General features: G+C 47.4%; 1 protein-coding gene across 2 annotated transcripts in view; it reads left to right on the top strand.

Annotated features, from left to right (window-relative positions):
- The first annotated feature begins 2,465 nt into the window (after window positions 1-2,465).
- Window positions 2,466-13,146, top strand: part of CFAP77 (cilia and flagella associated protein 77) — a 136,232-nt gene continuing 125,551 nt past the window's right edge. Inside the window, exons 1-2 of one of the 2 annotated variants that reach the window (XM_003794879.1) lie at window positions 2,610-2,801; window positions 11,682-11,691. In XM_003794879.1, the coding sequence (XP_003794927.1) occupies window positions 2,610-2,801; window positions 11,682-11,691 (202 nt within the window). Of the gene's footprint in view, window positions 2,802-11,681; window positions 11,692-13,146 lie in introns of both variants that reach the window. The other variant, XM_003794878.2, reaches the window with a different exon arrangement.

The raw sequence follows: 13,146 nt of genomic DNA, 5'->3' as shown, positions 1-13,146 counted from the left end.
AAAACTGAGGCCTATGGTCACTTGTTGAAGATGACTTAAATGGCCCAGCCAGAATTCAGACCAGTGCTCTTTCCATTACTCCAATATCCTTCCCCTCACTGTACAACTCTGACTTTCCCTGTGTGAGCTGCCAAGTGGCATTCAATTATTTATTTATTGTTTCCAGAGATAGGGTTTTGCTCTGTCATCCAGGCTGGAGTGCAGTGGTATGGTCATAGCTCACAGCCTTCCAACTCCTAGGCTCAAGTGATCCTCCTGCCTCAGCCTCATGGGTAGCTGGGACTACAGACATGTGCCACTGTGCCTGGCTAATTTTTAATATTTTTTTTCAGTGACACGGTCTTGCTATATTGCTCATACCAGTCTTGAACTCTGGCCTAAGGCGATTCTCCTGCCTTGGCCTCTCAAAGTGTTGGAATTACAAGCATGAGCCACTGTATCCAAACCTCATGTGGCTTTGTTTTAAAAGTGCATAACCTATACTTCTTTGACACTCTGTAAGCGAAGCAGGCTGGAGAAACAATGAGTGCACATATGCACACATGTTGCCACACAAAGCCAGTTCCAGGTCTTGGGCGAACAGGTGAAACTCTGGTTTGCTCTGTAAAGGTGTCATTGGTCCACTGTTGATATGCATGGCCTTGAAGTCCAGGTTTGTCATCAATATAATTTGTTCTATAGGGAACCCACTACTTTTGGAGCCTGTGTGCAAGAGGATTTTTCACGTATAACACAGATGATAATAATACATGAATAACTCACACAAGGCTAGAATTAGATGAAATATTAGAGATCATCCAGGCTAGTGTTTCCAAAAACACTGCACCTGTCACCTGGGAAAGTTTCTTTTTTTTTTTTTGAGACAGAGCCTCAAGCTATCCCCCTGGGTAGAGTGCTGTGGCTTCACAGCTCACAGCAACCTCCAACTCCTGGGCTCACGTGAGTCTCCTGCCTCAGCCTCCCAAGTAGCTGGGACCACAGGCGCCCGCCACAATACCCGGCTATTTTTTGGTTGCAGCCGTCATTGTTGTTTGGCGGGTCAGGGCTGGATTCAAACCTGCCACCTTAAGTGTATGTGGCTGGCACCTTAACCACTTGAGCCACAGGCACCGAGCCGAAAGTTTTAAAAAGAATGAAAATTTCCAACTTTGCTTATGAATTGCATATTAGACATTATTGTTGTATTACATTAAAATCATTGGGCATGATAATGACATTGTAGCTATGCATGAGAATGTCCTTGATACAGGATGAAGTACTAGGGTTAAATAAGGTATGTTTACAGAAATTTTCAAATGATTTTGTAGTGTGTGTGTGTACATACTCCTACACTCACAAACAGAAAGCAAGTGTAAGGACTAGCGAACTAGGTGGAGCCTAGATGGATTTTCACGGTACCTTTCTTTCAACTTTCAACTTTTCTATGGGTTTGAACTCTTTCAAAATAAAAAATTTGGTGGTGGCCAGACACGGTGGCTCATGCCTTTAATCCCCAGCACTCTAGGAAGCTGAGGCAGGTGGATTGCTTGAGCTCAAGAGTTCGAGACCAGCCTGAGCTAGAGCGAGACCCTGTCTCTAAAAATTAGCGAGGCATTGTGGAGGGCACCTACAGTCCCAGCTACTAGGGAGGCTGAGGCAAGAGGATAGCTTGAGTCCAAGACTCTGAGGTTGCTGTGAGGTATGGCCCCACGGGATTCTACCCCAGGGCAAAAAAAAAAAAAAAAAAGATTTGGTTGTGGTGGTGATGGTGGTAAGCAGACTGAAAGAAGTGCAAATTACAGATGCCATTCCAGATATTCTGACTCGATGAGTCTACAGGTGGTTCCTGGGAACCTGTGTTTTTCAATTTCCCTCCATTCCATTGCACAAAATTGAGTATCATTGATCTAATCCAACTCTAGACTTTCCTCCCCACCCATCTCACAGAAAAATACCCTGAGAATCCAAGAGGGTGACGAGCTCGAGACCACTGAGTGGGTTAGCAGCAACATCAGACTTGGATGCAGATATCTATTTCCTCAAGAAAAACTCAGCGTCACATCTCCGATGTATATTAAGCGTAGAGAGCAGAGGCAAGAGGGGCTGAGTGGAGTAGGGGGCAGGGGAAGGATGGTATCTTTGATTTGGACGTTAAGTATAAATGGCCCTCTTACAGCCTTGTCACTTTTAGCACAACCCAGTGGCGATTCCCTACGTCGATTCAAGAAAACTCTAGACAGGTCCACCTTGGTGGCCACCAATAGTTTCACGAAAGAAAAGGACAGGCTTAGCCGAGCTCTGTTGGCGTCCCGTCGCCAAGGAGACGGACCACTCCATTCTTCCTCAAGGGGTGGTCTTCATTATTTTTCCTCTCCCAATCCGCAGCACGGTGCCCAGAAGACTCTCTGAGGAGCTAGTGGGGCGCAGTTAGGGGTTTCCAACTCCTAGCACGAGGGAGTATCGCCAGGTGAGCGCAGCCCCTCCGGAGGGGGACCAGCATCCGAGACCCACCCCCGGTTCCCGGTGGTGCGGCCCGGGGCCAGCCGGGGGCCCCTCGGAGCTCAACGTTTGCCTCGACGTGCGGAAGCGCGGGCGCTGCAGCCGACGGGCTGGTTCCCGGCGACCCAAGGATGCCAGAGGCCAGGACCTCCCGTCAGGACCCCATGCCATGGAAGAACAAGCAGCCGGTGCGCCGCACGGTCAGCCAGATCTGTCCGCCCCCGCGGCGGCCCCTGACCATGGCTGATATCCGGCCGGGCATGGAGAACGAGAGGCTGGGCGTCGTGCGGGACTCCATGTTTCAGAACCCGCTCATCGTCAAGGTGAGCCGCCCCCGCGCCCACCCCGCCGCGCTCGCCCGCCCGCGGCGCGCCCAGCCGGGCCTCCGGGCCAGTCCGAGCGCCGCGTTGGAGACTCCAGTTCTTGTGCAGATGGGCCCGGACCCCGGGCGGTCAGGGGCAGGTTGCGTCCCCTCTCTGACCCTCAGCTTACTCATACTGGAAGTGGAATGATAATGGTATCTGTTAATGGGACGAGTTGGGAAGATTGAATAGGGTTATTTCTGCGGGACCCCCACGGGCACAGCGCCGGACACACAGGAAGCCTCAGTGTTGGCTGCTGTGTGATCTCACTTAGTGAACGCACAGGGTGACAGGTCGCACGCACCCGGCCTAGGTCCTTACTGCCAGCCTCCTAGGTGAAGGCCGCCTCTTGCCTTTCCCCTGCACGCTTATCTGCAGCAAGTGCTTCGTCTGTCTTCTGAAAGCGCCACTTCCAGAGTTAATTTCCGCCCCATCTTACTCAAGACACAGCTGTAAGAGGAAAAAGTGCAAGTCTGACCCGGGAGGCCCTGCGGGCCCGGGCAAGTTCCTAGCTGCATCGCCTTCCCTTCGTTGCTCACTTGCCTGCCGGTGGGGGACCCTACGCTGGAGTGGCACTGCCACATTTTCCCGGGGCGCAGGAAAGGTCACGTTGAAGTTTGGTGGTTCTGGCGTTAGCCCGATAGCAAATTTACCTCGCGCCACTGGAGGGCGGTGTGCTTTTAAAAATGCGCTCAGTTCCCAGGTGCGGGAGGCGGAGAGCGCAGGTGGTGCCCACGGATGCAGCAACAGTCATTGATGTGACCGCCAGCCGTAGCTTAGAGCCCAGAGGTGGTGGTAGTGGTTTGGTTTTGTTTTTTGGTAAAGACTGGACTTTCTCAACACTGTGCTCAGTTAATTGGCTCCTGAGAAAACATTGACTCTCGCCTCTTGCCTTCCCCAAAGTGTTCCTGCAGGGGACGGGGGCAAGCTGGCCTCTCACCCTCGCACCGTCCATCTAATTAATATGCCTTTTCCGCAGGCACCACACAGTGGCACGAAATCTTTCACTTATTTCTAGGTGAGAAGAGAGCTGCTCTCAGCAGACAGATGGGTCAGACAGTTGGTGTTCGCTATTCTGGGATTAAGGAGAGAGTAAAGTCCGCCACCTCTGACTAGCTGCGTTAATGTTAGGTCTTTGCTTTTGCTCAAGTAGTTACTAGTGGGTCAACTTCTCCCTACTTAAATAAAGTGAGAAGAGCTGGGCGCTGTGGCTCACGCCTGTAATCCTAGCATTCTGAGAGGCCCAAGCTGGTGGATTGCCTGAGCTCAGGAGTTCAAGACCAGCCTGAGAAAGAGTGAGATCCTGTCTTTGCTAAAATCAGCCGGGAGTTGTGGTGGGCGCCTGTAGTCCCAGCTACTTGGGAGGCTGAGGCAGGAGGATCATTTGAGCCCAGAAGTTTTTGGTCTCTGTGAGCTGTGACGCCACCGCACTCTATCCAGGGCACAGAGTTAGATTCTATCTCAAAAATAAATAAACAAAGAAATAAAATGAGGCATTGTGGAGTTATTTCCTGTAGTGAATTAGTATGTGATGCCCACCTGAAACAATATGTGTGTACATGGAGTGTATATGGATATATACACACACGTGTATGCATATGTATATAGTACATATATTATACATGCATGCAAACTTGACCTCTATATCTGTATATGTGTATATGTATAGTATGTGTACTATGTGTAAAATGAAATGCATATATGTGAAACTATCTCCTCTTTTTCCTTTTGCTCCTGTCCTCCCCGCTAGCAAGAATGGCAGCATTTGGCCTCTGGGTGGCACTGACTGAACAGCTTCCAGGATGAATTCAATTCTTGATTCCTGAATCCAAGTTTAGGGTTGGAAAATATGCAGGGGATGACTGACGTACGACTGGGGTTCTGTCTTCAGGGAGTGAGACACTGAGCAGCCTGCCCTGGCCCTGGGTGACCCCTGGAGCACAGGGCCTTGGTCTAGGCACTCTCTAGAGCCATCAAAGTCGACCAGGGACCAGCCTTTTCCTCTGACTTGCCTTCTTGGGTTCTTCAAGGGCCATAAGGTACTTTCTGTAGCAGTTAAGATTATGTCCACATTTCAATATTTGCTACCTCCTGTTAGATTAGGAAATGTTATAATTTTATAGGTCAAAACCTGACCTAAATGAAAGTTGCCAGAGAAACTGAGCGTGAAGAGGAATGGTGACTGTTCGCTTTTCCCAACTCTTCCTTGCGACTGAACACCTTGAGGCCGTCTCCTCTCAAAGTCCTGCAGAGCCTGGGTAAGCAACTATGTTCCTCAGCTCCCAGCCCTGCATTATTTTCACCACTCCATACAGCTTTCTCTACTTTAAAGAAAATTTAAATTAAAAAAAAGCTTAGGAGTTTAAAGGCTTTAAAGAAAAGGAGAAAATTATAAGTGTTTAAGATTGTGGAGCCTTACAAATTCAGACTGAGTTTGGTTTGTGGATTTCTTTACCGTGGCTGGTCAGATGTTCAGGTCCCCGGTGAGTGTGCGTCTCCTCACTGGGTGTGGCAGAGGTTGGGAGTGTCCTCTGACATGGGTGTCTTTCAGAGGATGATTGGAACTGAAATATATTTTGATTTTGTCTATGTCTGAACCTGAAGGTGGGCGTCAGTGTTGGAAGAATATGGCACCTTGGAAATAGTGATTTATTCCACCCCGTTGGGGGTTGTTGTGCAGGTTGTTTTCAGCAGTGAATAGCATCAATAGTGTTTCATTTAAAATGCAGAGACACTGACTGAACAAACCCAGCACTGGTATTTCACACCTATGGAATTTACCAGGATGTTTACACATCAGTTATTCAAGAACATGTCTGTGAGATGCCACGGTAACCAAGGAAGAGGGAAAAACAGAGATATCCAAGCAGGTGTTTTATCTGCAAATGCTCAACAAATCTTTACCTCATTTAAAACCAAATCAACTGCTTATTTAATGGAAATGATTGAATCAAGTCTGTCTTTTATAAGGCCACAGAAAGATGTAAGTATTTTGCATTAGGAAGGGCTCCTACTTTGTATAAGTGATGTGCAGTTAGCCAGTTCCCTTCCAACATGACTCACTGGAAAGAATGAAATTAAATAGAGAGGAACCAAGCTTCTTCCCAGATTCTGAGACTCAACACAGAATGCTGCTACAATAGCCTTCAAGGCTCCTTCACAAAACCTGTCAGGGTGCACCTTCCTGCCATCGGAACTCAGCTGATAACCTGTCAATACAATTATAGGGAGAGACTTCCTGGCTTGCTCCTCTGACAGCCTTGAATCTTCTGTCGCCCTGGAGAGGCAGCCTGTGCACAGGGTGGAATGCATGGCATTGAGCACCCTTAGAAAGTGCAAATGATCATGACACCTGATTTGTTTATTATTTATTATTGACTTTGTTTTTCTGTGAGGCTTTATGTCACAAATAAGATGTGCATGCATTTGTATGATAGAGTCACAGAATCACAGTGTTGGAGACCAGAAGGAAGCTTACAGCCATCTAGTCAACTCCTTTTTTTGAGCCTATTAAGGCCCAATGAGTGGAAAAGACCTACCCACTGCACTGGTGGCAAAAGTAGGATGAGACTTGGGTCTCCTGACTTCCAGCCCCATGATCTTTTGACCACAACACACAATTAATTAACCAGTGATGGCCCAGACTGGTTACATCCTATATAGGAGGCAGTCAAAAAAAGTTCACAAATGAACCTGATTCCCAAATCATTTCACTCAATGTTCCTTCCTAAGTGAGCTCTGTTGATTCCTCAGGACTTGTCCATAGCCAAGATACACTTATTAAATGTTTGCTAAGTGCCCAGTACCATCCTAGCCTTTCTTGGGGGCATAGAAACAAGTTTAGACCTCAGTCCTTGTTGAGTTCCACAAGCAGTTAATTATTTAATATTTAGCTGGAGAGATGGATTATAAATTGTGTGTATAAATGTGTGTGTACATGTATGTGTGTGTGTATAAATATATGTGCATGTATTTATAGCTTCACACAACACCTGCCTTAAAGAAAGCTCTCAGGGAATGTTAGCTCGTATTGTTCCCCACGTATGCGTGCACACACACTCACAAGTAATAAGGCAGGCATTATCATGGGCCACCCCATACGTCCCCAGAAAGGTGCAGTGATTCAGAATTGCAGGGAGGGAGCCCTGGGCAGGACTCAGGCACCAGGAACTGGACCTTGAAGGGTAAAAAGCAGATTCAGATCAGGAGTGAGGAGACTGGGGGAAAACCACCCCTTTTGGGTTGGATTCCACTCTCCTCAGATTTGGAATGTTTGCAGGTTTCCAGCCCAACCTGAATCCTAGTGTATGAGACTCGGCGCCACTACTGGGGTCATTATCATTATCATCACGAGGAGGCGTTTATTTAGAGCCAGTGTGTTCAAACTGGATGCTCTACAAAATTAGGCAACCACACCATGCCCACTAATCGCTTAGCATTTCTAATAAATATTGATGTCGGTGAACATCAGTGCATTAGTGACAAACGGAAAGAAGGCAGGCAGAAAAAACACAGTTGTACAAATATCCCCACGTGGGTCAGTATTTTTATTACGTTTGAGTATCATTCGAAAATGATCCATGCAGCTTTATTGTTGAAAAGAATATGCCCGGATTGCTCAAATCCTTTTACATTCAATTACGATGTAATAGGAGAAAATAAACCATTAGGAAGGGATTAAACAAACAAGCTGCCCGTCCTAATGGCCCCGTCTTAGCTGCCAGTGGGTAGGTTTCGTTTTTTTTTTTCTAGGGAGCGCTATGGGTTTATCTATCCTTGCAACTCTCTCTTGGTCCTTTTTTATTTTCTCTTCTCTTTGAATCAAAGCAGCTTCCCCATATCTGCCGCCCAGTCACATCCTTCAGTGAGCAGAGCTGAAGCAGTGAACTAATCTCCTGCCCAGCCCCGCGGCCATTCTGAAAGTGGGGAAAGCAAGCGTGGCTGCTCCCTCCACTGCCGGCTTCTTGCCACCCTAGGCCGGCAGCTGCTTGCTGCTCAGAGCAGCTGGCTTCTCTGTCCCTCTGAAGAAGGTGTGCTTTGGCTTGGAAGTATTAATGCAGCTTAGATCTCAGAATGTGGGACCCCCGTTGAACTCAGTGCTCTGATTGCGTGGTTCTCTGAATCCTGCGGTGGTGGAGGTGTGGAGGGAGGGCCCGTCCTTCAGAATGGAATTTTAAAGCTGGGGTCTTTTTAAAGCTGGGACCAGGGTTGCTGATCTCTTCCACAGCTTCCAGAGCGTGCCAGGCTCCAGGGTTGCTCACTGTGCATTTCTGACTGCTTTCCCCTTATTTGAAAGACAGAGTTTTCTTGATTTACAACTTGCCTTTCAGACACAATTTCTTTTCTGTTTTTTTTTTGGGGGGGGGGGCAGGGCTGGATATATGGGACCGGTGCCCTACCCTTTTGAGCCACAGGTACCACCCCAGACACAATTTCAAAATCCTATTTTCTATTGCAGTTTTTGTGGTGTTCAAACTGTTCTGTGAAGCACTGGAGGTCTTACAAAATTTCTAATGCAAGAAAATACACCTGTATTGAAAAAGCTTAGTACAAACATAAACACAATTAAGTGTATTTTATGTGAAAAGCTAACATGAGACCACACTTTATCTATGGTCTGAGTTTGCTGGTTTGGGGTTGTGTTTGTGTTTGGAAAGCTTGTGCTACATGTCACAGCAGCGGAGGACTTTGGGGCTGTGTAAATCCACTTGAATAGGGCTGTGGGGGGCGCTCTGGGGTTCCCTGGGAGCTGGGCTTGCTCTGCTCCAGTCAGGGCTCCTAGGTTGGCTGAACAAAAACAAGGGAAGGCACAGCAGTGACCGTCATGAAGTGTTGGGTTGGATTCAGCATTCCTTGTACCTACAGAGTACTTCTGGGCTGATTTTTGGATTTGCAACAACAAAAAGCAAGCATTTGTAGGTCACTGGTAACAATTCAGTTTTAAATAAAACTGTCCCTCTCCTCCTAAGAGGACTATTGAAATGATTCCAGGCTAGAGGAAAAAAAGGAATAACCCCTCTAAAACAAATAAAGGAAAGAAAAAAAAATGTTTTAAAAACACCATAAAACAGTTCCAGGCTACAGTTTTTGTTTTTATGTAACCGCAAAAAATGCAGAGGTAAGTTGCTTGTTCAAATCGATGGAAAACTGCAGCTCCCTCACCAGGAAGAAAGGCCAGTGTATCGTTTGGACATTAGGTGTCAGAGCCAGGCAGACCCCAGAGCCAATTCTGTCTCAGCCTCTTGCCTGCTGTGCCACCTATGAGGTGACTTATCCTTCAAGCCTCAGTTTTCCCCGCTTTAAAATGGGACAGTAACAGTCAGCATCCAGACATGGGGAGAGTTTTAGGATTCAATGAGATGGCACAGACAGTGCCTGGCCTCAGAGGGTCTGGGAGGGCACCTGATAAGTTATCTTCCTGATTCTAAATCCCCAAACTTGGGTTCCTCAAAGCAGCCTCACTGTACTTATCAATTGACTTCAGTACTGTAAAAGTTGAACTTATAATAAATAACATACAGAATGAGACCAATCCATCTCAGGGCTTACTTTTCCACCTTTGTGGGCTCTTTGAAAAATACTGTCACCCCACACTGTCTCACATTTCCTGTGCCCTGTACCTGGACCCCACAGGTGCCTTAGCCACAGGTAAAGCCATCTAGTTGCTAGCACTCGTGTCGTGCTTACCTTCAGCGTTCGTGGGCCAGTAGCTTAGTTTCTGAGCCCGAGATTCCTCCTCTGTAGAGTACGGTACTAAGACCCACCTTGCCTACATCTCAGGGTTGTCGAGCAGATTCATTCAAATGAGATGCTGTGTTGTGAAGACATTGTGACATTCTGGAATAAGATCGTAGTTTTTTTTTTTTTTTTTTTTAACATTCATCTTTTTATTTATTCTCTTCTTTGGTCAAGTGAACTTGTGATGGAAGCCAGAAGGCCCCTTCCCTGCAGGCTCAAGCACAGGGAAGACATTAAACACATAGGCACTGGGAATCTTGTTCATTGTGTCTCCCTTTACAACCAGGTCACTGAACAGCTACTTATACAATCAAACTTTACTAAAATTTAGAGATTCCTGTCTTGGCTTCTCCAAGCCCAGAGACCAGAGGTTGTTTTAATTCTTAGACAGAATCACTGTCACCTAGACTGGAGTGCAGTGGTGAGTACACTGCAGCCTTGAACTCCTGGGCTCAAGCGACAATCCTGCCTCACCCTCCCAGGTAGCTGGGACTACAGGTTCATGCCACTACACCTGGCTAATTAAAAAAAATTTTATTGTAGAGATGGGATCTCACTATGTTGCCTAGGCAGGTCTGGAACTTCTGGCCTTGAGTGATCCTCCTAGCTCAGCCTCCCAAAGTGCTGAGATTACAGGCATGAGCCACCACAACTGGCTGAGACCACTGGTTCTTTTTTTTTTTTTAATTGAGACAGAGTCTCAGTATGTCACCCTCACAAAGTGCCATGGTGTCACAGCTCACAGCAAACTCCAACTCTTAGGCTTAAGTGATTCTCTTGCCTCAGCCTCCCAAGTAGCTAGGACTACAGGTACCTGCTACAACGGCCAGCTATTTTTTGGTTGTGGTTGTCATTGTTTGGCAGACCCAGGCCGGGTTTGAACCCACCAGCCCCCAGGCGTATGTGGCCGGTGCCCTAGCCACTGAGCTATGGGTGCTGCCAGACCAGTGGTTCTTAATCGAGGGAGGTAATTTTGTTCCCCTGGAACATTTGGCCATGTCTGGAGACACTTGTGGTTATTACAGCTAGAGACGGGCACTGCTGATGGGCAGAGGCCAGGGGTGCTGTTTAACATCCTCCCCCACATAGGACATATCCACACCCCAAGACAAGCAATCATTTGTCTCCATAGAGGCTGAGAAGACCTGAACTAGAAGATGTAAACGAATGGGAAATTTATCATTGTTCACCCACGGTTTCTGTGGTCTTTGGAAAACCTAATGCAAAGATTCTAGGAAGGAGATGGTTTTGTTTTAATTGCTTTTCTGGCCATTGTTCGCTGCTGAATCCCCTCTTCCCCCATGTTTAAGGGATATTTCAAATTCCCCTTCTGAACCTACTTTCTTCCCCGTGGTGATGTGGCTTATGTAAGTTTGCTATCTTTTGTCAGTGGCCTGTCTGTCTCCAACCACGTTGTAGGTGGAAAAACTCGGAAGCATTCCCAGCGATCCATACAGTGTGGCTCAATAATTCATTAGATAAACTTAATTAGCGAAAGAGCTGGTTTGTTGAGTAATCACTGGCCGGTATACAAACTTGGTTTCCCTGGTGCATGAACTTCCAAGGGTTTTGTTTTGTTTGGTTTGGTTTTCCTCAGGATGAACTAATCTAAGACTTAAAACAGAATTGATTTAGTACACCAGAAATTAAACTCACAGTGGGCCAGAGGTCCATCGCAGACTTCCTGCTGTCATTGTGGCACTAAATAGAGCATTTCAGGGAAGGAGATAAATGCACTTTATAAAGAAAACAGCCTGTATTTTTCCACCCAATAATTTAAAGGCACATCAGGGTTTGGCAAAGAGACTGACAGACATGGGTCACTGCACAGAGAGGTCAACACGAGTAGCACACAGGAGGGAGAATGGCCCACCAAAAGGATTGTGGAAAACACATAATGAGCCCCCAAAAGGGATTTTTGATCTTTTATATGAACAAAACAATGCATATTTGGGAGACCAATGCACTCAGAAGCGTACAAGATAAATTTCTTTGTGTGGATCAGAATCTTTTGTGTTTGTCCAGAAGAATGAAAGTGCAGGCTCAGAAGCTCTTTGATTTTGAGGTTTGTGTGGCATTAGCGAGAGGCTACTCTACTGCCAGGTGGCGGGCCGTTTGTAACCAAGAGCACGGCATCTAAGCCAGCCATGTCATAGTATCAGAGCCCCGGTGAGCCAAAGCTCAAATGCCACAGCCTCCCACAGAGATGGGGCACCCAGAAAGACACGAAGAGAAGAAAGATGGGGCGCCCTGAAGGACGCCGAGAGAGGCGATCTTTTGGCCGTGGCATTTCTGTTGAAGGAATTAGGAAACTTGCTGGCAGCTTTGTTAGTGAACTTTACCAGACAATAGTGAATTTGGCCACGTTGCCACATGCACATGCCATAATAATGTTCCCATTATGTAGAATTACATTCATATTTTTCCCCGCCTCCCAGGAGATCTTTAAGAATAGAGAAGTTGGGCTCAGCACCTGTGGCTCAAGTGGCTAAGGCGCCAGCCACATACACCTAAGGTGGTGGGTTCAAATCCAACCTGGGCCCGCCAAACAACAATAACGGCTACAACCAAAGAATAGCCGGACGTTGTGGCGGGCGCCTGTGGTCCCAGCTACTTGGAAGGCTGAGGCAGGAGACCCGCTTGAGCCCAGGAGTTGGAGGTTGCTGTGAGCTGTGATGCTATGGCACTCTACCCAGGGTGACAGCTTGAGGCTCTGTCTCAAAAAAAGAATAGAGAAGTTGGCTTTTTTTTTTTTTTGGTATGTACTTGAGACTGCTAATGAACCCATCAATCCGTGAACAAATACGTATTGAACACCCACAACGTGCAAGGTACCAGTAGAAACAAAAGAGCTTTACGATTTTATTTGCAAGGAGTTGGTGGTGTGGGCAGGGGAGAATGAGACTTTGCTCATTGAAACCAATAATACAATTTATTAAAAGTGAGGGAGGGGTGCCGAGAGGCCAAAGAGCTGAGTCTAGGAGTTGAGGCAGGAGAGGTGTTGGGCGTCCCAGGCAGCTTAGAGAGCTAGGGCGGGGGATGGTTGGGGAGATGCAGGGGGGATTGGATTCCTTGTTGGGGGGGACAAGACATGCAGGGGACACCTGGAGAGGGGCTGGAAGGTGCAAGGTGTTTTCTGAAAGAACAGACAGAACAGTAGCTCTGTGGTTGTGTGAGCACTGTGGAGACAGCCATGGGGATGTGTTCATTCACTGCCTTAATTAACAGACGGTTTTTGAGCTTGTGCCGTGTGCCAGGCACAGTGCTAGGTGCCAAGGATACAGGGGTGAACCAACACAGGTTTTGCCCTCAGAGCACTTCCCATCTAACACGCAGAAACAAACACAGAAAAATTCAACAGCAAAGTGACACAGCCACAGCCGCAGCCTCCAGAGGGGAACCGTGGCCAGTGCCGAGGGCAGCTTCACCTGTGTGAAGGCGGTGCAGGAAGGTGTCCTAGGCTTGCTCTGAGTCTTGATGTGGGGTGAGCTGGACAGGTGCAGGCAGAGGTGGATCCAGGTTTTGTCAGGCTCGGAGCTTATGCAATTTGAGGATCCCTTTTTTTTTT

Source organism: Otolemur garnettii, unplaced genomic scaffold (genome assembly GCF_000181295.1).
Source record: "Otolemur garnettii isolate 467f Iridium unplaced genomic scaffold, OtoGar3 scaffold00087, whole genome shotgun sequence".
NCBI lineage: Eukaryota > Metazoa > Chordata > Mammalia > Primates > Galagidae > Otolemur > Otolemur garnettii.
The sequence above is the reverse complement of the archived record's forward strand: the minus strand, read 5'-3'. Positions and strand labels throughout refer to the sequence as shown.